The sequence below is a fragment of the Idiotropiscis lumnitzeri genome, chromosome 8 (assembly GCF_059441095.1).
Source record: "Idiotropiscis lumnitzeri isolate Australia: NSW breed Sydney's pygmy pipehorse chromosome 8, RoL_Ilum_1.0, whole genome shotgun sequence".
In the NCBI taxonomy this organism is placed as follows: Eukaryota; Metazoa; Chordata; class Actinopteri; order Syngnathiformes; family Syngnathidae; genus Idiotropiscis; species Idiotropiscis lumnitzeri.
In genome coordinates, this window is record NC_142398.1 from 5,315,555 (window position 1) to 5,339,222 (window position 23,668).

Consider the following 23,668-nt stretch of genomic DNA (forward strand, 5'->3'; position numbering starts at 1 on the left):
CAAGCACCTGGCTGGAATGGGAACAAGCTCTTAGGGTGTTTCCACAATGAAATCAAGACAACAAAAGGAATAAAAGACTGTGGAACATCAGTACGCTTCACCATTGTCTGGCTGGGTTCGCTACAGTAAGAGCTTGAACTACACCGCTCCGTGACGACCTGTTGCTTCCACGAGGGGGCGTGACAGCGGATCTACACGCCATGCCCGGCATTGCTGCTTCATGGCCTGGGTACCTGGTCGCATCAGCAGAGCATGAGGCAGCACACCAACGCTGAAACTGGGCAACAGTCTCATAAACTCGGTGCAATGGTCAAGTACAGTCACGATCACTGACTTTGATGCTGAACTTCCGGTAAGCTGAACACATGAACAGCTTCCTCGACTGGAACACCGAACATTTATAAACACATCAAAGGAAGGAGACTGTTGAGATCTACAAAAATTGGACTATTTTGGCATACTCTTTATATTTAAGGATTTGTTATATTTGCATTGATTCAACAGCATGTGCCATTTCAAGTTAAAATATTTCATTCATCCACATTTGAGCGTGATAAGTGTTAGTATATAATTACTTAAACTCTAACGTTGTCTCTTGCACTACAGTTATTTGAAATTGGGGCTTAATATTCACTGTTATTTGAAAGCTTGCACCTGTGTTTAATATATGCTCGTTAATAGAAATTCTGGCTGTTGATGGCAAAATTAGTAAATAGTGACTGAGAACAAATTCACTCCTGATTTGATAATTCTGAGGGTTAGTGATGTCAAAGTCAGATAACACGAAGGAAACAGAGCAGATGGATAGTTCCCAGCATAAAGTTCCCAATCTCCAGAGTGAGCATCATACAGCTGTGAGTGCACTTGAGGAATCACACTTAAAAGAAATTAACAAAGAAGGTCAGTCTGATAATCCAGGTGAACTTGCAAGCACAGCGGCTGGTCTTCGACGTTCTGAGCGTGCACGGAATCCTACTCAGAAAATGCGTGCACTACAAATGGAAGAATTTAGCAAAAGGGAGAAAAGACTCATCTCCATGTATGAGAATTGGAAACTCACGGTACGTAAAGCAAGACATCAACTTAAGTCGCCGATGACGGAAGATGAGCTCTGGCCACTTATTGAGGATCTTAAAAATGCCAAGGATGATATTATGGACATATATTTTGCAATTAGGGAGCTCTCCACCCCAACCATCGCAGTAAGAAGACGAGTTGATACTTGTGAATCCGTTACCACAGAACTGATAATCATCGCCCACAACAGAGCAATAGATGATGAAGGGATGTTCAATGAGGAACAGGAGAGACACCGCCTCCATGAACTACTACACCGCGACTATGGAAGGTCTGTTTTTGGATCTTCTGTCTCCTCCACCTGCCACAGTAAGTCTGACCAGCACTCTGCGACTTCAGACATGACAGCTAAACGTGCAGAGGCAGCAGGCGAACTATCGCCGAAGGAGATAAATTATGAGTTGATGATAGCAGAAGAGAAACAAAAGGCAGTGATAAGACAGCTAGAAGAGCAACAATTGACAGCTTTAGAAGCACTCAAAGCACACAGGCATGAGTTGCATCGTTTGCAGGCAGAAAAGGAAACACAAAGACATGATTTGCATTGTTTGCAGGCGGAAAAGGTAGTACGAGTAGCTAAAGGCAAGCTGAGCATGTACAATAAGGAAATGGAACGTGAAGCTCTTGACTGCCTGGGCAAGGAAAAGGACCAAGACGCCAAAATACTGCCGGCAACTGCTGTCCCGCCATTGCCGGCTGCAACTGCCTCTCATAACGAGATTTCCACTCTTGCTCATGTCTTTCAAGATAGCTTAGCATTGAATAGGCTCCCAGTTCCTGAGCCATTCATTTTCACTGGTGATCCCATGCGATTCACTGAATGGAAAGCAGCATTCTCCTCTCTTGTTGACCAAAGAGTAATCACTCCTGCTGAAAAACTGTACTATTTAAGGAAATATGTTGGTGGACAAGCACTTCATGTCTTAGATGGGACCTTCTTCCGAACTGATGATGGGGCCTACCAGGATGCCTGGAACAAGTTAAACCATCGCTTTGGTCATCCATTTAGCATACAAAGAGCATTCAGAGCAAGGTTATCTAACTGGCCCAGGATTCTATCTAAAGATGCCGAAGGACTCCGAAACTTCTCAGACTTCCTTAATGCCTGTCGAGATGCCATGCCTCACGTTAAAGGCCTTGACATATTGAATGACTGTGAGGAGAACCAGAAGCTGGTCCAGAAACTACCAGATTGGGCAGCTTCGCGCTGGAACCGGCACGTAACACAAAGCCTGAATGAAAGACAGGAATTCCCGAGTTTCAAGGAGTTCGCAATATTTGTGTCTAGCGAAGCAGAGATTGCCTGTAATCCAATCACATCCCTCCATGTACTTCGTTCATCAGGTTCTAATCCTGAGAAAAGAACAGCCAGAGACTTAAAGACAAACAAGGCTAGTGTTTTCGCAACTAACACAGCTACAGATGAAATCCCAAAGACAGAGCAGAAAAAGTTTAAGTCCATATGCATACTTTGTCAAGATGCGAAGCATCAGCTCCATTCATGTTCCAAGTTCAAAGAAATGTCACTGTTCGAACGACGCAACTACATAAAAGAAAATAAACTCTGCTATGGTTGCTTGAAATATGGCCACGGTGCAAAGGAGTGTCGTCATCGCCTCCTCTGTGACAATTGCAAAGGGAAGCATCCAACAGTTCTTCATGACTACAACTATAAAAAGGAAAGGTCTTCCACAGAAATTAGGTCCAGTCATGATGCTACTTCACTCAGTGTCACGAGCAAGGGCGTGTCCTGCACAACAATGGTGGTGCCAGTGTGGGTGTCTTCCAAAGCTGATCCAACTGTGGAGAAACTTGTTTACGCCATGCTGGACACCCAAAGTGATACGACATTCATCAGCCAGGAAGTGAGCGACAGCCTCAAGGCTGAAAGACACCCAGTTAAGTTGAAACTGACTACCATGAGTGGCACAAACATAGTCATCCCTAGTCAAACTGTTTTTGGCCTTTGTGTGAGAGGATATAGCTCTGCTGTTCAGGTTGATCTTCCAGTTACCTACACAAAGGATTGCATACCAGTAAATCGCGCTCACATTCCCACTTGCGAGACTGCTGAGCAATGGAGTCATCTCAAGGGAATAGTAGATGAGCTTCAACCACTGAAAGACTGTGAGGTAGCACTTCTGATAGGCTACAACTGCTCTCGAGCCATGGCGCCTAGGCAAGTAATTTTGGGAGGTGATGAGGAACCCTATGCTATACGGACGGATCTTGGATGGAGCATTGTAGGGAGATCATCACAAAGCTATGAGTCACAGAGCATGAGCCGCCTGTGTCACAGGGTAATGGTAAAGGAGCTGCCTCCAGCGACACCGGCCGATGCTATTCGTATCTTAGAATTCGACATTAAGGGTGGCAAGGAGAACAGCAACATCGATTCAAAGGGTTTGAAGTTCATCAGGAGAGATCCCTACGTCGACAACAGCCTGACAAGTGTTGGAAGCAAAGAAGAGGCCATTGAAATTGCCAGAGAAGCTTGTGAACTCTGCGCCACAGGCGGTCACAGACTCCACAAGTGTGAAATGACCGGGACGTCCAAAAAAGGCATGCTACCTTCTGAACTCGCAGTCAATATGGAAAGTATAGATCTCTCATTTGATAACCTTACCACTGTAACAGACGAAGAGGCAGAATATCGCTTAATTAAGAAACTCCAAAAAGGTGTCTATCCAGCAGACTTTAAATTGTTACTTAAAGTGAATTCCTTACCATCTCACAGTCCACTGTACTCTCTTGATCCATTCCCTGATAAGGATGGAGTCCTCAGGGTGGGAGAGCACCCGACAATCATCCCAAGAGATCATCACATTATGAAGATGATTATTGGTCATTTCCACGAAAAGGCAAACCATCCCGGCAAAGGTCTTAAAAATAAGGAAATTAGCTTCATCGGTTTCTGGACTCCGGGAATCGACAGGGCAGTGTCGTTCTACATGGGAAAAAAGGAGAAAAAAAAAGAGACGCACTCTGGAATCAGTGGAGATTGAACAAAGTATCTGAAACTACTATTGACAAAGATGGGCTTGGAAGGAGAGTTAAGGTCTGCCCTGTAGACAAGGAGCTCGGAAAGGAAGGAGAGCGCCTCCACAAGCTGTCCACAGTGGAGCGCCCAGTTCACAAGCTAGTCCTGCTTTTAGAAGCTGATTAGACTCACTCGATAACTGAAAGTATTTTGCTCTTGCCCAAGTTATCTCATTAGCGAAATTCTATTTACGGTCAGAAATCATTCGTACCTAATGTAAACCAAATACCCTTCCATTATTTACGAATGATTTGGTGGGAGTGTAACGAACTCACAAGTGCATTTGTTTGATACTTTATTTTGAAGTTATAATTTGGATGCCATATGCTTTTAGTTTGGTGCGCTTCCGGTATGAGCAGGAAGTATACATTAACATTACGCTATTTAAGGGGGCGTTTCCAAAGGAAAGGAAAGGAAAGGAGAGGAAAGGAAGGAAAAGGAGAAGGAAAAGTTTAACGATCTTGACATTGCCGATCAAGAAATCAGTTTTACGCAATCTAACGAAAACTTTCTAAGGCTGCAAGCACCTGGCTGGAATGGGAACAAGCTCTTAGGGTGTTTCCACAATGAAATCAAGACAACAAAAGGAATAAAAGACTGGAACATCAGTACGCTTCACCATTGTCTGGCTGGGTTCGCTACATGTATACTTTTATTTACTTCTATATGCTTGTCCATGTGGGTGTGTTCCTGTGTGAGTGTGTCCTGCCTCACATTTAACGTATGTGTACCTCGAAACCCTTTGGATGCATGGATGTACCTTATGTGTACATGTTTATACCTGAATATGTGTGTGTGTGTGTGTTTGCATTTGCATGTTAAGCGGACGTGTACTGCCTTATACTTGTGTGTACAGATATATACTTCACACATGCATTTATCTTATATGTACGTGTTTGCATTTGCACCTGAATGTACTCTTTGTGTGGCAATTTGGATGGATGTCCTCATTGCACGTGCGTGCACATATACACGTGGCATACATGCGTGCACCTGAATGTGTTTGTTAGACGTGTTCCTGCCGTATGAAAAAATCCACAGAGGCAGAAGAGCTCCATAGTGACGATGATATTGATCATCAGCGTGCACGTGAAGATTCAAACGTGCACCATGATGACAATCAATATCAGTTTCAAACATGTGAGACCTCTGTGTCACCTCTGAGAGGACACATGAAAGGAAAGCCGTGGGTGAGAGGGTTAGGAAATGATGTCACAAAGGGAAGAATAACAGGAAGGAAGGAAGACACGAAGGAAGCAAATTGGGGAGAAAAGGCAGAATGTAAGGGGGCAAAATGAAGAAATTTGAATAGAAAGACTGGAGGCAAAAGGGAGTGAGGGAGGGAAGGAAAGTGGGAAGAAAGGAAAAAGTTGGAGAAGAGAAAACGGCAAAGATGAAGTCAGAGAAATGGAAGGAAGAAATGGGGGCAAAATAGGGAAAATAAGAAAACAGAGACAAACAAATGCAAAAGTGGAAAAAGCGATCGTAAGAAGAGATGGGAGGGATGTTAGAAGAAAAGATGAAGGTGGAAGGAAGAAAGGAAGGAGGGTACAAGGGAAGGAAAGATGAAAGACAAAAGGAAAGAGGAAATTAAGAAAGGAGGAAAGCAAATGGATGCGTGAAGAAAGGAAGGAAAGATAGAAGGAAAAAAGAAATTCAGGAAGGATAGAAGAAAGGAAGGCCAGATGCAAGAAAGATAAGACAACGAAAAAGGAAGAAAAGTGGATCGGAAAGAATAAAAAAACAAAAAAGAAGAAGAAAGGAAGCCAACTCAACAGCAAGTTGATTTTGTGTCCGATTGTGGTGTCTCCTTTTGATAACAACATCCGCCAGAGCCATCGGCTCCAACCCGTTGTACTGCGACTGCCGCCTGCTCTGGTTGTCGGAGTGGCTGAAGAGTGGCTACAAGGAGCCTGGCATCGCGCGCTGCAGCGGACCACCCGGCATGGAGGGCAAGCTCCTGCTCACCACGCCCCCTGAACGATTCCTCTGCCAGGGTAAGACGCAGCGCCACCGGCTTCACACGCCTTACATAGTGCATGATTAAACATGGAGTCCGACAAATATATCGTTTTAATTTGGACCAAAAACCATTTTAACAAGAAAAGAAAAACAACATTAAACTTTGACAAAATTCTTTGAAAGAAAAAAAAATCTAATCTGAAAATGCTATGATGACATTAAAAAAATTACCTGAAAAAAACCTAAATATGAAGAACTTCTAATTTAGAGAGGGAAAAATGGGGAAATGAGGAAACATGTACTACATGAATGAAGTTGGACTGGTTTCTGAAAAATATGGTGTAAAATGTGAAAAAATGTGTGCTTATATGTGAATAAAATCATAATATTCCCAACATTAAGTTGTGAGATTTCAGTAGGAAATGATTACAAATAATTAGAACAAAACAATGTCCTAGTGCGAGAATGATTACAGAATCAAAGTCATAATTTTACAAGAAAAAGTAATTCTAAAGTAAAACAAATATATTCTTGAAGAACGTCGCCATTTTGGAAGAAGAAAAAAAACGTCTGAAAAACTGAGATGCTATATTAACTAAACAAAAAAACTTGAGCAAAGAAAAAAAACCTACTGTATTTTCGCAACCACACGGCGCACCGTATAATCGGACTCCAGCATTTTAAAACATACCTCAGCTTAGCATGCATGCACGCTAAAACATACGTTAGCATGCGTGCGAGTGTATCTTTTTAAAAAGGCAGCTGAAGCAAAATTGAGTTTGGTTCGGTTGTACTCAAATTAATTTTTGATCAGTCCTCACCCACAAGTCCATCAAAGTGCTCACCTGCTGTGAGATTGCATCACAGATCAACAGGGACGGTGACGTGTGCAATCAAACATCCGGGCATTTTACGTATGCCTCGCTCAGCCACTCATTTTGTCCATTCAGCCCTTTTCATTGGCCTTATTGAGGACTTTGGCTGGTAACTTTTCTTCAGGCAGTGTCTGTCACGTAAAGGTGAATCTCACCTATTACACTTCATTTTGTTGATGTCTCAGCGAATCAGATGACTGCTCAGAGAGATGTTGTGAGTTCTGTCCTTTGGGTCGTCTTTGCCTTCTTTAGAGAAAATTGAAGACTTTTCAGTGCGCCTTATGGTTGTGAAAATGAATAATAATAAATAAGAGATTTTGAGTCGTGGGTTCGATTCCGGCTCTGGCCTTCTTGTGTGACGTTTGCATGCTCCAGTGTCCTCCCACACTCCAAAAACATGCAGGTTGATTGAATACTCTAAATTGCCCCTACGTATGGTTGTTCGTCTCTGTGTGCCCTGCAATTGGCTGGCAACCAGTTTAGGGTGTCCCCTGCCTACTGCCCGAAGATAGCTGGGATAGGCTCCAGCACCCCCACGACCCTTGTGAGGAGAAGCGGTACAGAGGATGGATGGGTGAAGAGATTTTGAGAAGAAAAAAAGTAATATTTCTCAAAAAAAATCTCAAATTGTCATGTTGTTACTAAAAAAATGAAGATGACAATAAAAAATATGACCAAAATGCCATTCAAAAGCAAAAATACTCTGAGAACGCTGGCATTTTACAAGCAAAAAAATGAACTCTACTAAATCTACTCGTATGTTGTGTATATGATGAGTGTGTGCTCAGGATCTGTTGAGGCCAGCGTGGTGGCCAAGTGCAACCCGTGTGCGTCGTCGCCGTGCCACAATCAAGGCCTCTGCAAAGGCCTGCACTCGCACTCCCAGCTCTACACGTGCACCTGCAAGGACGGATTTACGGTATATATACACATTACGTGTGTGCGTCTTTTCTTCTGTGTGTTTCAATTTTGGTTTTTGATTTAAAGTGTCAATAATCACAATAGACACCCACCACAAGTCCAAAATATAAAAAAAACCCGACAGTCCCAGAGGTAGGGGTTGAACAAAGGACTTCGACTTGACCGACCAGCTTCAATTTGACGCCAATCGACAAAGATGACTCCCATGGAGAAACCGACCGTGAATGACTAAGCATAATCTACAAGATTATTAACATAGATGTTTTTTTTGTTACATAAACATAACTGTTAACGCTCAGTATGCTTTGAGGTCATAACCGGGATAAATCCGACCTCCCACCTTCCTTGAATGTAGCAAAACTCCCTGAAACAAGAAGTCATCAGCTCGCTAACAAATATAAATGTGTCGAGAGAGAGACATTATTTTCAGTTTTCTGACAAGAATTATGTTTTAGTTTTTACTGTTGTCATCCCAATTGAAATGAATCCAAAATGGTAAAAGCCGATTTGTCCAACTGCCTCAATCAAGAAGTAGCCTGGACTACGAAAAAAAATTCACAAACGAAATATATTTTTTAAATTATTATTATTATTATTATTATTATTTTATTTTTTATTATAATTTTGTTCAACTTATGTGCCCAGAATAACTTCTTTATCCTATTTTATTTTTTTATACAAATAGGTTCAGTTTGCCCAAAAAACAAATGTTACGATTTTGTCATTGTTCTCCCTGAACAAGGAAATAACCTGCTAGTTAACAAACAAAAATACAACACTTGGTTTTTTCCCCCTTTTCTCATTGTGCCGTTTATGCCAGTCGTTTTCTCCCTCACAATAAGAATGAAAATTGCGACTGTCTGGTCATCTTCCTTTGTGACCAGGAAGTAGCCTGCGAGCTAACAAGCAATAATGTAAAAGACATTTTTGTCTCTTTTGAAACCACAATGACTTATTGGGCTTTAAGCTACTTTAAAAATCACAATGAAAACCGCACCCCGATTTTGCTCCACCGTAGAATCAAAAATGGATTGGACAGTCCACTTGTCTTCCTCCGTTGAAACAGGAACTAGCATGTAAAAATGCATCACTCCACAATCTGTCGTCAGTTTTTTTTGTTGTGCTTAAAAATATATATATCTGTGTTTATGGGAGACATTTACTACGTGTGCGTGTGCGCGTGTGCGTGCGCGCGTGTGTGCGTGTGTGTGTGTGTGTGTGTGTGTGTACAGGGCCAACATTGTGAGACTCCCGTGGACGCATGTGTCAGTAACCCTTGCATCAATGCAGGAACTTGTCTCAGTGACGAGCAGACAAGCGGCTTCAGGTACCAAAGAAATATAGACAAAGACACTGAAACCAGGGCGTTGTGAAGGTGTTACTAAGTGTCGATATCTTCAAGTCGGAATACTATGAGACTGAAGTTGTATTTTCACAGAACTATATCCAAAGACAATTTGGTCATTTTATGACAATAAAATATCTTTGTTGTAATATTGGGTGAATGAAGTGCCATATAGGTATTCTCGCAAAACGTTTGAATACTTTTCTTGTCAGAATGCTTTCAATTTCCTGCCTTAAAATGATTACTTTCGCTTGCAAAATAAAAATTTTCAAGGAATATTTGACTTTCTTCATGGAAGATAACAGATTTTTAATTTTAAGGTTTCTACTTCATTTGCTCTGTGAAATAAGGAATTACTCTTGTCATGCAGTATTACAATTGCATTGAAAGACTATACCGTCTTTATTATGGTTGGATTGACTTTTTACATGTATTTGATATAGTAATAAACTTATAGTTGTGTTAATTGACTAATACGTGTGAGTTGAATTGTTTCACATGTGTGTTGGTTGTAAAGTGCTAAATGCGTGATGTCACAGTTTTGACAGGCCGGCCAGCTAATGAGTCTCACTCATCCCGTATCTGACTTAGCACGAGATGCTGCACACGCCTCATTAACATGTTTTGTTTTTTTGTTGCTTTGTTTCCGTGTAGTTGTGCGTGCACGCTGGGCTTCCACGGCGTCTACTGCGAGGTCAATGCCGACGACTGCCAGGACCACGGCTGCGAGAGCGGGGCCACCTGTGTGGATGGCGTGGGCAACTACACTTGCCTGTGCCCGCCTGGACGAGATGGTATGAGTGCTGCACTCGTGGCCCCGCCTCCGCAGTGTCTCCCGGCCAATCAGGCTGTGTGATGTGTGTTTTGTGCTGACATTGGCGGGTTAGGTCTGTTTTGCCAGGAAGAGCAGGATGTCTGTGCGCCCGCAAGGAACGCCTGCAAGAATCAGGCCACCTGTGTCAGCACGCCCACTGGACACAGGTGACACATGCACAAACATGCACACACTCACACACACACTCACACACACACTATTATTAGTAGTAGTGGTAGTGTTACTATACTGTACTGTCCTGTACATTGTTGTCGTTAATTAGATTGCTGATCAATCTTCATGATGTTCTATCCTTGATTTGTGTGAGGTGCGTGTGCATCCCGGGTTGGGTGGGTCCGGACTGCAGCCTGGACTACGACGAGTGTGCGGACCACCGCTGTCAGAATGCGGCGCAGTGCGTGGACCACCTGGACGGATACACCTGCGTGTGCGCGCAGGGATACACGTATGTCCCACACAACCTAGACAAGTCTTGGCAGAGTAAACTTGTCATTCAGTGGAACCCACGTTCGACGGACTCATGGGGACAGGGAGGATCATCTGTTATGAGGAAGAAGTCATTTGAAAAAAGTTTTTATTTTTCTTGTCCAGAAAAAAGTTGTAAAAATCAATATAATTTCATGAGAATACAATTGTGAAGTTATTATTTTAATAAATTGTAACTTCAAGAGGGTAATGTTTTACACAGAATTAATTAAAAAACACACTAAAGTCAGTAAAGTGGAGTGTATATTTTTAAAAAGTAGAGTAAAATTAAGGAAAAAGTAAACAAAAATAAGAAAAAAAACATGTATTTTATATGACATTCAGTAATAAACGTCCAACGACCCATATTGACTTAGTTTACAATGCATTGTTGACAACAGTAAGTGTATTTGTTTAAGATACTTTCTCAATGCCTCTCCCTCTTCATTTACGTCAAATGGTCCAGTCCACCTGCTCCAGCCTGCAGGGACCACATCTTTTCACGTTATCAGACAATGAGTGGAGGCGGAGACAGCAAGATGCCCTGAAGTCCGGTAGCCTAAAACAGAAAGCCAAGAAGCTTAGGCAGGGAAAAGAAGCCCAGGGTCGACAATATGTCACCCAGGTCTTTCATAGGCAAGGTGGGTTAGTGGTTCGTGTGATTGAACGTTCTGGAGCAACAGCTTGTTGGTTCTTGTTCTAGATGACAGTGTTCAGATTACAATAAATTATCAAAGGCAAATGGCCATTTTGTTTTTGGTGGTGTTTGCAGAGATTTTATTTGTTTCTCCACAGATTAGAATTGTGTTTCATTTGAATGAAAGAGGGTATATAGTATTTAAATTTTGGATTTTCTGGTAATTAATCTGAAGATTTTATGTTAAATTATTTAAAGAAAGATATGGTTTTGGGATATAGGACCGTCTCAGTCTTGCAAAAAATAATTGAACCTACATGAATTGTGTTATCTTTTCAGTGCTTACGCTGCTAAGTAACTGACATATTGTTTGCACAAATGAGAGTAGTCAAAAATAGAATGCATAGTTTTAGGTAAAAGGGTATCACAATTTTAAACCTGCCTATTGGCTGGCTGTGGGAGGACCCAGTAAAATTTATTTTCATAGGTCCAAAATCCCTGGCAAGCGCCCCAGGTCACAGGACAGAGGTGCCGGGTTAGATTCTGGCTCCAGCCTTCCTGTGTGGAGTTTGCATGTTCTGGTTTGCGTAGGTTTTCTCCGGGCACTCCGGTTTCCTCCAACATTCCAAAGATATGCATGGCAGGTTGATTGGATACTCTAAATTGCCCTTAGGTATGAGTGTGAGAGCGGATGGTTGTTTGTCTTTGTGTACCCTGCATTTGGCTGGCAACCAGGTCAGGGTGTAACTCGCCGTTTTTTTTTTTGTGGCCAGCGGCGACTTTTGCGAGGTGTCACCACCCCCAGCGTCGCCCTGCCAACTGGCTCGTTGCCAGAACGGCGCCCCCTGCTTGGAGAAGATGGGCGCGGCGCAGTGCCAGTGCCCGGCGGGCTTCGAGGGTCCCTCCTGCGAGAAGCTGGTCAGTGTCAACTTTGTCAACAGAGACGCTTACGTCCAACTCTTCGATGTCAAGAACCTCCCCCAAGGCAACATCACCATGCAGGTAAGCGCACTGATGATGCCACTGATTAAGAGAACAAATAAAGACTTACAAATGACGACATTTGTAATTTTTTGAAAAAACAGTTTGGATTTTAAGAGACTCAAGTCAAAACGCTCCAAGAATAAATTGTAATGTGGAATACAAATAGTCACGGAATAATTGAAATATTGTTAAAATATCCCCATATTGCCATACTTACAATATGATATTAAGAGAAAATTTTGCAATATTACAAGAAGGAATTTGTAATTTTAGAATTTAAAAATAATTCAGTATTTGAAGAGAATGAAGTCAAAATACTCCAAGAATAACGTTCTAGCCTTCAAGAATTCAGGGGAAAATTTGTTGATTTTATTTGAGGAGAAAAAGGTAACAATCTTACCAGAATAGAGCTGTAATATTGCTGTAATTACGTCATAGCATCAAGAAAATATGCCAAGAGTAAAATTAAAATATTGTGGGAAAAAAAGTAAGAGAATTTTGTACAAAAAAAAAAAAAAATATATATATATATATATATATATATATATATATATATATTCACAGTATAAATTTGTCATTTTTGCAAAATTTACAAAAATAAAGTACCGTAGAATTCTTGCAAATAAATTGTAAAGAAAAAGTTTACAAACATCCAAGAAAAATACCAGAATGTTGAGAGAATTAAGAACTATTGTCTGAGAAGGAATAGTGATTTAAAAAAATAATAATAATAATATTATGAGTATAAAGTCAAAGTATTGTGTGGAATTTCTACTTTTATGCAAAAATATTCAGATTTACAGAGAATTAAATTGTAATATAGTATTAAGACCATATTATGAGAATAAAGTTATATCAGCAAAAATATTGCCATCTAACATTTGTAAAGTTACGTCATAAGAGTAAAGTTGTATTATTATGAGAAAATAAAATTGTATTGAGTTGCATTTTAAGAGCATCAAGAAAAAAATATTCCAAGAAAAAAAATATTAGGAGTAAAAAGTTCAATTAGTTCAATGGAAGTAAATTAGATAAATCTCAACTAATGTTTCAGGTGTCTACGGGGGATGAAAACGGCATATTGTTGTTTAATGGCGATAAAGAACCAATCGCTGTGGAGCTTCATCAAGGTCACGTCAGGGTCACCTATGACCCCGGAAACCAGCCCGCCACCGCCATATACAGGTGGGAACGTATGGTGAATAAAAGTCACCTATGCTCGCCTCAGACAACACTCTTTGAACCCCTGCATTCAAAAGTTTTGGATGCATACAAAATCATTCATATGGTATTGTCTTTGATGTTAACCAAAACTACGCTAGATTGGTTCAGCGCTCTAAATTGTCTTTGATGTTTACCAAAACAAGTGTGTGGCATAATAGGAAAAAAATGTTTTTAGCAGTGGTGGGCAGTCATGGCTTTCACTGCTGGCCGAACATAATTAAGAAATCATGATCATATTCTTCACATTGATGTCATATTATATCCTAGTGTTGAATTTTTAGGTTAGAGTTTTTATCCAATCAGAATTCAACTTGCTCTTGTTGCCAGGCAGATTTCACAATACCAGTGGCAGGCACTATTCATCCAAGGCCTTCAGATACAATCGTGCGGGCGTCTGTTCTGTGGCTCAAGGGGGCTTTTATAGTTGATAGACAGTTTTGATAGCCAATCAGATCACGAGTTGGTTATAGTGAGCCTTCTCGCTGGCCTTATGCTGCAGGTGATGAACGCGTTTTGTGATTGGATACTAACTCGTGAGTCAACACACCCCAAAGTCATAACTGGCGACCGTTCGAAAATCTAAATAATATTCGTAACATATTTTTTTTTATTTGCCCCCTCAAAATATCATGAAGCTTGTGATGCTGAACGCTGCACTTGAATATGAGCATCAAAGACAACTTAGTTGTACACGTTTCCTTTGTAGTTACATGTTTAGTAACATCCCAAAAATGTTTTCATAAACATCCAGCGCAATTTAGTCATGTTTTCACAGACATTGAGACAATGTTGTCACTTTTGTAAAAATTCCAAACAATTAACTGCATCTACATGTTTATGAGCATTAATGACAATTTAGTTGTATGTGTTTTCATAAACGTTGACTATTTTGTCTTTGATGGTGATATAAACACATATGTTGCATGAAATAGTCTTTGAGTCCTCAAAAACGTGAGGCAACATTTTCTTTGATGTTTGCCAACGTAAGGTTAATGAAGACTAAAGTGTCTTTGATGTTTGCAAAAAGTCAGGAAACTGTATTATCTTGCGTCTTTTGTGAAAAAAATGTTAAAACGATAAGGGTGAATTGTTGGCAACATTTCAAAACAATCACACTCATGTACCTGAAGACTCTAAACTGTACAAAATGCATACATTAGGTTCACCCTAAAAAACATGATGAAAACCCGTAAGAAAGTCTTTGATGTTTGTGAAAATTCGAAAGCCTTAAAATGTGTTTGTTTGGTTCGCTCAATTTTTTATGTTTATGAGCAAACAGATGTTATTTGAAAAGTGGCTTTAGTCAAGTGTCTTTGATGTTTTTGTGGTGGTTACGTTCAGCTCGGAGACGGTGAACGACGGTCTTTTCCACACTGTGGAGCTGCTGACCTTCGAACGGACGCTCAACTTGTCAGTGGACGGAGGTCAAGCGGCCATGCTGGACGGGCGGCGACGCAGGCAGGCCGCCAGGATGGACGCGCCGCTCTACGTGGGAGGTTGCAACACTCACGCTAAACATTAACATGGATTTTCTTGATCATGATAAAAGCTTTGCTAAAGCAGGACCTTTCACAAAAACAAGGATGCCTGTGTTAATTATTTCACATTTTTCAAATAAGTCAAACAATTGAAAAATACACAATATTTTTTAAACTATACAGTAGTATATATATAATATACATGTTTTATACACATATATATATATATATATATGTATGTATGTATGTATGTATATATATATATATATATATATATATATATGTATGTATATATATATATATATATATATATATATATATATATATATATAGAGAGAGAGAGAGAGAGAGAGAGAGAAATGTCAAAGTTAATGCATTAACTCTGGAGGTTCATATATGATTTTTTTTAAATCAGTTAAATATTTTAACTCAGTTTGATTCACTTCAAAAATTATTTGCATACTTTGCAAATGTTGTACCATATTCGCTGTACGTCTTTAGCACATCATCTCAGGACAAAACACCATGATCAAGTTGACACTGGGTCTTGCAAACCAACACTGCTGGAGTGTGGTGCTTGTGGACAGTTTTGAAAATTGAAAAATGCCTGTAAAGAGTTCTTAGTTTCGATCGTATTCAATCATCAAAGAAAGAACAGTCTTTGAATTAAATATACTTCATATTTGGTGATGTCGGCGGCACGGTGGTCGACTGGTAAGCACGATGGCCTCATAACATGGAGGTCGTGGGTTTGAAACCGGCTCCGGCCATCCTGTGTGGAGTTCGCATGGTCTCCTCGTGCCTGCGTGGGTTTCCTCCGAGTACTCCAGTTTCCTCCCACATTGAAGCACTGAAGACAAGTACTGTGTTGTTGAATGTTTGTTTTGTTTTTGTCAGGCCTTCCCGAGGAGGCGGTCGCCGCCTCACTTTCTTTGTCCTCTCACGGCGTCAATACATCGGGTTTCCACGGCTGCATCCGGAACCTTTACATCAACCATGAGCTTCAGGACTTCACGCGTGGGCACATGCAGGCGGGCGTACTGCCCGGCTGCCGCGCTTGCCACGAGCTCCTCTGCGTGCACGGCCTCTGCCAACCAGTAGGGGGCGCCCAGGTCACACACATTGCAAGACAACAATTAACGCTTTGACATTAACAAATCTTTGATTTTTAGCATTATTATGATTTTTTTTTTTTGCTGGCTCTCAGGGAGTGCAGTGTGTGTGCCAGTTGGGGTGGGAGGGGCCACATTGTGACCAGCCAATCACAAAAGGTCTTGATGGAGGAGGGGACGTGTTCAACGTCACAGGAGCCGCTGATGCTTTAGGTTGGTAGAATGCTCTCATGTTGTTTTGATGTTTGCAAAATGTTTTTGGGGTCAAAAACGAGAAACAGTTGTTAATAAAAGTTTAAGACTAAATAGTTCGTGTTTTTGAAAACAAGTGCATTACTTTCGCTGAAAAGACAAAGAGTGATGTTTATGAAAGTTCATGTGTTTTTTTTAAAAACTGAAATGTTATTGACGTGCACAAAAAATGTGAACGCTAGGAGTGTTGGAGTTTTTCTTCTTAAATTCTCTTTAATGTTAATGGAAAATGTGAAAGTCCATTGAACATTATAAATGTGTACATTTAGTGGAAGACTAACGTAGTTGTTTGAGAAAATATGGGGCAAAATTTGGCTTGTTGAAGACTTTAATTTGTCTTCACTTTGATGTTAACTAAAATTGCTCAGGCTTCCGCAAACCTAATTTATCTTTGACGCTTTGGTAAAATGTCCGATGGTTTAACTGCATACTTAACTGTCTTTGATGTTTCGAAAAGGTTAGCTGAGGGTATTTCGAAGACTACCTGTATGTTGTCTTGGGTTTGTTGAAACAAAAAAAAAATCATGTTAGGTTGCTTGAATTGATTTGTTTACAAATTTTGTGTTTGGTCAACTGAAGACTCTTTGTTCGTAAAATATGTATGCTATTTTCATAGAATGTTTTTGAAATTGATACCAAATCCATCTTTGTAATTTACCCCAAAATCTGTACGTTAAGTTTGTTGGAGATGCTAAATTGCCTTTGTTGTAATACATGAATGTTTGTTTTGTTAATTGATGACAAACGTCACTGTCGTCACCGTCTTAACTTCCCTCAGGCTTGCCGTGTTTGGGCGTTCCCGCGCGCGATTACCACCGCCTCCAGCGGGGGGCGATCTTCTGTCAGACCTCCAAGACCTTCTCCTGGGTGGAGTGCCAGGGCCGGTGCCAGTCAGAGGGGGTCTTGCCAGGGGCCCCCGCACCCTCTTCCTGCTGTGCACCCCTAAGGCTGCGGCGGCGCCGGATCAGCTTTCTGTGCGACGACGGAACCTCTTTGACGCAAGATGTGGAGAAGCCACTCGAGTGTGGATGTAAAACATGTGTATAGTACACACACACATACACGCACACACCCGCACACACACCCCCCCACACACACACACACCCCAACTCATCTTCGATGTTACCAAAAAATTTTTTTATTGCCGACCAAATTGTCTTCTGTGTTTCTGAAAAAAATTCACTCAAAATGGAAAAAAAAAATTTCTCATAGTTAACAAAACACGTTGATTCTTTTCATTCAAAACTCTTTGACTTGTCTTTGATGTTTTACGAAAACACGTGTATTCACGTATGTTCATTGAAGACAAGCTGTCTTCTGTGTTTTTTTCAAAAAGACTTGAAGGACTCTGATGTGAACAGAAACGCACGTTTAAGTTATCAAAATCACAAAATTGTCTGATGGTAACGAAAACACACATATTTGGGTATGTAAAGCTCTACATTGTCTCTGATGTTAACAAATGTATTAGTTCATTCCAGATAAAATAGTCTTTGATGTTATAAGAATGTGTGCAGTAGGTTTGTCAGAGAAAAAACTAAAACTAAATTTTTATTTTTTATTTTTGATGTTTGAACACTTGCGTCTTTGACGACTAAATGGTTCTTAATGTTGACAAAAATGCAAGTACATTAGATTCATTGACGAGTCTCTTGAATTGTGAAAACGGTTTGTCGGAAATGATCTTTGATGTTAATGGAAACGTGTCTTTGATGTTTTCAAAAAACATAATAGGTTTACTGAAAACTACATTGTCTTTGATGTTGGGATTTTTTAAGCTAAGTGTGAGTTTGGCTACTGATGACATCACAGTCAGACCACACAAACATGAAAACCAAATCAGTGAGCGTGCCACCCGAAGACACAATAATGGGTGTTTGTCTTTCATGTTGATTGATGTGTGAAACGCCTCTTTTGCGTTGTGCTCAGAGGAGTCAGTGAAGTTATCCTGTGATCAATAAATATAGCTTTGAAAAGGTTATTCATACCAATGTGACATCTGTTATTAACTTTTTGGATTGCTTTGTTTTCAACTTGACGCCCAACTTAACTTTTTGTCTACTGAACACTCAAAAATAACAAGCTAACAGATTGTAAAATAATATATAAGACTTGCTCATGGTATTTTTATATACGTTGACTTGTGTGCTAGTTTTTTTTGTAATTTATTGGAATAAAGAGCATCTGCTTCTATATGCCGGGTCTTTGATTCCCACCTTGTTTGTTGCAGTCTTAAATTGTCTTTGATGTGAACAAAAGTACATACATTAGCTCGTCTGAAAGACTTAATTAATGAAACATATTAGTTTCTTTGGAAATTCTTACACATTTTGATGCTGTTGAAAACACATTTTAAGTAATTTGGTGTCTTTGATTAAACAAAAATATTGTCAGGCTTGTAAACTGTCTGTGATGGCTATGAAAACACGCATGTCAGGTTAGTTTAATGCTCTAAATAGTTTTTAGTGTTTCTGAAAAACATGTATTTCGGGTTGAGCAAAGCTCATACTATTTTTTTGTCAATAACAAAGACAACATTGTCTTTGATGTTTATAAAAAACTGCATTTAATAAAGAGTAATATTTTTGTTTCCGAAAACAAAATCGTCTTTTGTTTTCAAGAACGCGCAATTAGGTTTTGATGATAAGGACTCTAAATTGAACAAAAACATCTAATGTGCTTTCACATTGTTTAAAGGGCATCCATTTTCTTTGATGTTAACGAAATTTTGCATTGAAGGGCTTTCATGTTTACTAAAACAAGTTCATTGAGACTATAAATTATTTTTGTTCACTAAAAATCGTTATTTTTGGTTGTGCAAAATAAAAAGCTACAGTTAGGTTTGGTTTTAAAAATGTTATTGCCTTAGATATTTACAAGAATGCTGCATCATTGAAGACGCACTTTTGTTTTGTTTTTTGAAAACCATGCAGTATTTGAATCTACCAAGGTTGTTGAATACGAAGTGCCTTTGATGATTTTTAAGACACATTAGGCTGAGTGCAAATTCTGGATTATCTTTGTAAACTAAAACACGTGCGTTATTTTATGTGAAATTATCTCTGCTTGGTTGAAGGCCAAAGTGTTTGATGTTCATATTTCCTTATGTTTTGTTCTTTCCCCTTTGACCTGCCACCAGGACAGGATTGGAAGAGGAGAAAGTGGGCAGGCCTTAACAGCTAGAGGTAGCGCTTTAATGGGTGATTGACGCAACCCCCCTCCAACCCCGCAACCATAAAAGACAACATAGAGCCACACCCCCCACGCCTCATCACACACAAAGGATTGCAAATCCAACCAATACCGTTGCAAATATTCCCAGATTTCTGTGATGGCGAGCAACCAGCTGCTTCATCCTGTCCTTCTACCGTTCATTTTTTTTTGTTCGGCTACTCGTCCTCCATGCAGCGGTTGTCCTTCCTCTTGTTCACCGTCTCAGTCTGCGTCTTCCTCCCCCAACATGTCGTCCTCTTGCAGCACGAGGGCTTTTTTTTTTTTTTATTGATAGGATGAAGATGATGAAGATGAAGCTTAGTTCTCTCGAGGTGCTCATCACACACTCACACGCACACGCACACGCACACAAACACGCACACGCACACACGCACACAAACACGCACGCACGCACGCAGCAATAGATCCAAGTGGGGACAGCACATGAGCAAGAATGAGAAAGATGAAGGAGGTGTGAGGGGCATTTGAAATGACATAAAAGGGGGAAGGGATTTTTTTCATGGGGGTGCCGCAGGCAACGAATAATTTGATAGGAAAAGGGAGTTTGGAAAATGAGGAGGAGGGGAAAATAGCACCTCAAAAACAACCTAACGTCAAAAAGATTTCTTGCAGATGCATAGAAATCACATTTCAGAAGAAACTTTATTGTCTGATAAAAAAAAAAAATATATATATATACATATATATATATCTATCTATCTCTCTCTCTCTATATATATATATATATATATATATACATATATGCATATATATATATATATATATATATATATATATATATATATATATATATATATGATATAGGCAGCACAAAGGCCTCACAGTGCAGAGGTCGTGGGTTCGAGTTTGCATATTCTCCCCGTGCATGCGTGGGTTTCCTCCGGGTACTCCGGTTTCCTCACACATTCCAAAATCATGCATGGCAGGTCGATTGTACACTCTAAATTCCCCCGAGCGCGGATTTTTGTAGATTTTTTTTTTTCAAGTATTATAGTTTTTGGGGGGCAAAAATTTATTTTTTGTAAAAATAAATAAATAAATAATACTATAAAATAAAATAATCCAATTAAAATAAAATAAAATACTTCTCACATTAGCCTCACTGATGGTGTAGTGGTACACTCGCCCGAGTTGTGTGCGGGCAGCGTGGGTTCAGTTCCCACTCAGTGATGGTGTCTATGTCTGCCCTGTGACTGGCTGGCGACCAGTTCAGGGTGTAGTGCGCCTTTCGCCCGTAGTCAGCTGGGATAGGCTCCAGCACCCTCCCGCGACCCTGTACAGGATAAGCGGTGTGGATAATGACATGACATGACTTCTCACATTAGATTACTTGGTTTCACTTTCATAGCGCCTTTCCACCGATGAAGGCCCTCAAAACGCTTCACATCATCTATGTGACAATGGTATCTGATGAGATACCATCAGGGGCAACTCAGGGTTCAGTATCTTGCCCAAGGCTACTTCCACATGGTCACAACAGCCGGGAATCGAACCAACAACCGCTAGGTTGGATAACACCCTAGCTACCTGTGAGCCACGCATGTTCTTGTCTAATATGGAACGCAACAAATGTGCTTTTTTTGTTCGTTTTTCTAACAAAGATTTTAGCAAAGTATTTTTGTTCAACCAAAATGTCATATTTTGTGAGGATTTTTTTCCATGGGCTAACCACCCACCTGCCCTCCTGACTTAGTTTATGAAATTTCTATTAAATTAATTTTTTGAAAAATGTTTTTTGTAATTGCATGAAGAAATATCGTTGGTTTACAAAAAAAGGGGTTTGTGAAATTTAAAAAAGATTACTTTTTTGAATAAAGTATATTTTTTTTGTTTGTTTTATTTAAAAGATTTTTGTAGTCGATGAAAAGTTTTCAAAAAAGTGTGCGTGTGTCACAGTGAGTGAGTGTTAATTGAGGTGAGACCCTGTGTGCGGTCATTAATTATAGGGGGGTAGGTGGAGCGCCTGCTGGGGACCACTGTGGGGGGGCTTAGCTTGGATGGACCCCATGACATTCGCACAGCGTGGGTATGAGAGCATGCCATGCGTGTGTGAGAAAGGTCGCAAAGTGTGTGTGTGTCGGGGTGAGCGTGGGGGTGTGCGGGTGTGTGTGTGCGCGTGTGTGCGTGTGTCTCGTCACATGACCATTTTTATCTCCAACTGCTGCTGCACTTGTTTTGTCAGTATACACACAACTTGTTTACTATTTAGACAGACAGATAGATTATAAAAATGTGAAAAGGTCAAACTTTCATGATAATTTTTTTCTGTAAGATTATAATTACTGGAAAAGACTTGGCTTTAAATAGAAAAAACGTCTTGACAAATTTTATCACAAATACAACTAAAACATTATGTCATCAATTTTAGTTTTAATATAATTGATGTATGGGCGGCACATATTGGCCGACTGGTTAGCACGAATAATGGAATATTGCTCGCATTGTCAGTTCTGTTGTCTAAAACGGCGACCAATCGCCACCAAAATATAAATGCATATTACTACTTAGGTCCACTTCAACCTGAGAAAGTAGAAAAGCATTCTGCGCAATAGTTTGGATTTCAAATGTGCCGATTGATTCTCCACTTACGCAGGCTGAAGCGGACAAGAGCATGAATGCGCACACGAACCCCGACTGGTTATATTTCTAACATTTATCTACACTAAAGTCGTGTCAAGTCTCGGGAGGCAGATGGGTATGGACGGGTATGGATCTTTAATTTGGTGCCAATTGATCACCATTTTTGGACGTTATAAGCAATGAAAGTATAATGATTTCCAATGGAGAGTTTGGAATCGGTCCCCTCAGTGACTCTAGCAGAAACATGGGAGCGGAGTGGGGCGTGGCCATATTTCTCATTAAAAGTAGGTGTTTTCAAGTGGTCACTTATTTCCTAATTTCTCCAATATGAATAGGTAAAAAAGTAAATGATGACTAATTTCAGTTTCCTGATATGAACTTGTTTGTGAAAAATGAGACATCTTGTGTCTTGTCATCATCATCATCATGGCAACCTCGTAGAACGAGGATCAGTCCTCCTCATCTGTTCGTTCACTTTCCTTTTTGATATCTCCGTCTGTGTGCCTGTTGGTGACTATAGAGTCCAAGGTGTGAGTGGAAAAGTCGAGGACAGTCTGGACACGGAATTGTCGGAGGTGGACGGGGTTACAAGAGGCGTTGGTGTTTCTGTCGTCTTTTCCCTTCAGCTGCTCGTGCCCGGCCTTCTTCAAACTTTATGACACCATTGGCTATTGTGTCTCTCCACTCTGCGCGGTCTGCGGCCAGAGCGTCCCAGTTGTCCACGGGAATCTTGCTCTTTAGGAGCAGCTGTTTGAACTGGTCTTTCAGCCGTCTCTTTGGGCCCCCTACCACTCTAAAGCCATGAGCCAGTGCACAAAATAACATCTGTTTGGGTAGGGAGGAGTCTTTCCTGCGACATAAATGCCCAAAGAAGCGCAGCTGGTTCTTTGAGATGATCGCTTCTTCGCTTGGGAGGCCGGCACGGGTTAGTACGTCGTTGTTGGTGATGCATGCTTTCCAGTCAATTCCCAGGATTGCCCGCAGCTTTTGCTGATGAAATCTCTCCAAGGTCTTGATGTTTTTCCGATAGAGAGTCCAGCTCTCCGACCCGTAGGTGAAGGTTGGAATCACAACAGCTCTGTAGACATTAATCTTGGTCTGTGCTGACAAAGCATGTTGTGAGAACACACGGTTATAGAGCTTACCAAAGGCTTGATGGGCAAGGCGAATCCTGTTGTTTATGTCTTCGCTTGGGTCATTGGTGTTATTGACCATAGACCCGAGATAGCAAAATCTGGGGACCTCTTCGACTGTATCGCCGTGGATGGATATGTCTAAAGGATGGAGAGGGTGGGCAGGATGGAATTGCGCCAGGACTTTTGTTTTTCCAACATTGACTTCCAGGCCTGCACTCTCATATGCTTCCACAAAGGCGTTAGTAGACTCCTGTAGGTCAGCAGGAGAGGAGGCTGGGACACAACAGTCGTCAGCATACTGGAGTTCTGAGACACACACTTCCGATGTCTTCGACCGTGCTTTCAGATGTCGCAGGTTAAAAAGACCACCATCCATCCGGTATCTAATACGCACTCCAAGGTGAGGGTTAGACGTTTTGACACGTAGCAAAACAGCTGTCAGGTAGAGAGAGAAAAGGGTCGGTGCGAGCACACATCCCTGCTTGACCCCGGTGGCAATGGGAAATGATGA

The 23,668-nt window shown here is 40.7% G+C and overlaps 1 protein-coding gene across 1 annotated transcript in view; it reads left to right on the forward strand.

The window, feature by feature from the left end:
• The window catches only part of slit1b (slit homolog 1b (Drosophila)), a 47,553-nt gene extending 30,280 nt beyond the window's left edge, over positions 1 to 17,273 (forward strand). The window contains exons 26-37 of the mRNA XM_088302599.1: positions 5,951 to 6,114; positions 7,743 to 7,873; positions 9,108 to 9,202; positions 9,875 to 10,014; positions 10,108 to 10,201; positions 10,363 to 10,500; positions 11,931 to 12,159; positions 13,196 to 13,326; positions 14,707 to 14,861; positions 15,741 to 15,955; positions 16,051 to 16,168; positions 16,986 to 17,273. Coding sequence (XP_088158725.1) covers positions 5,951 to 6,114; positions 7,743 to 7,873; positions 9,108 to 9,202; positions 9,875 to 10,014; positions 10,108 to 10,201; positions 10,363 to 10,500; positions 11,931 to 12,159; positions 13,196 to 13,326; positions 14,707 to 14,861; positions 15,741 to 15,955; positions 16,051 to 16,168; positions 16,986 to 17,254 — 1,879 coding nt within the window. The 3' untranslated portion in view covers positions 17,255 to 17,273. The remainder of the gene's footprint in view (positions 1 to 5,950; positions 6,115 to 7,742; positions 7,874 to 9,107; positions 9,203 to 9,874; positions 10,015 to 10,107; positions 10,202 to 10,362; positions 10,501 to 11,930; positions 12,160 to 13,195; positions 13,327 to 14,706; positions 14,862 to 15,740; positions 15,956 to 16,050; positions 16,169 to 16,985) is intronic.
• The last annotated feature ends 6,395 nt before the right edge of the window (positions 17,274 to 23,668 follow it).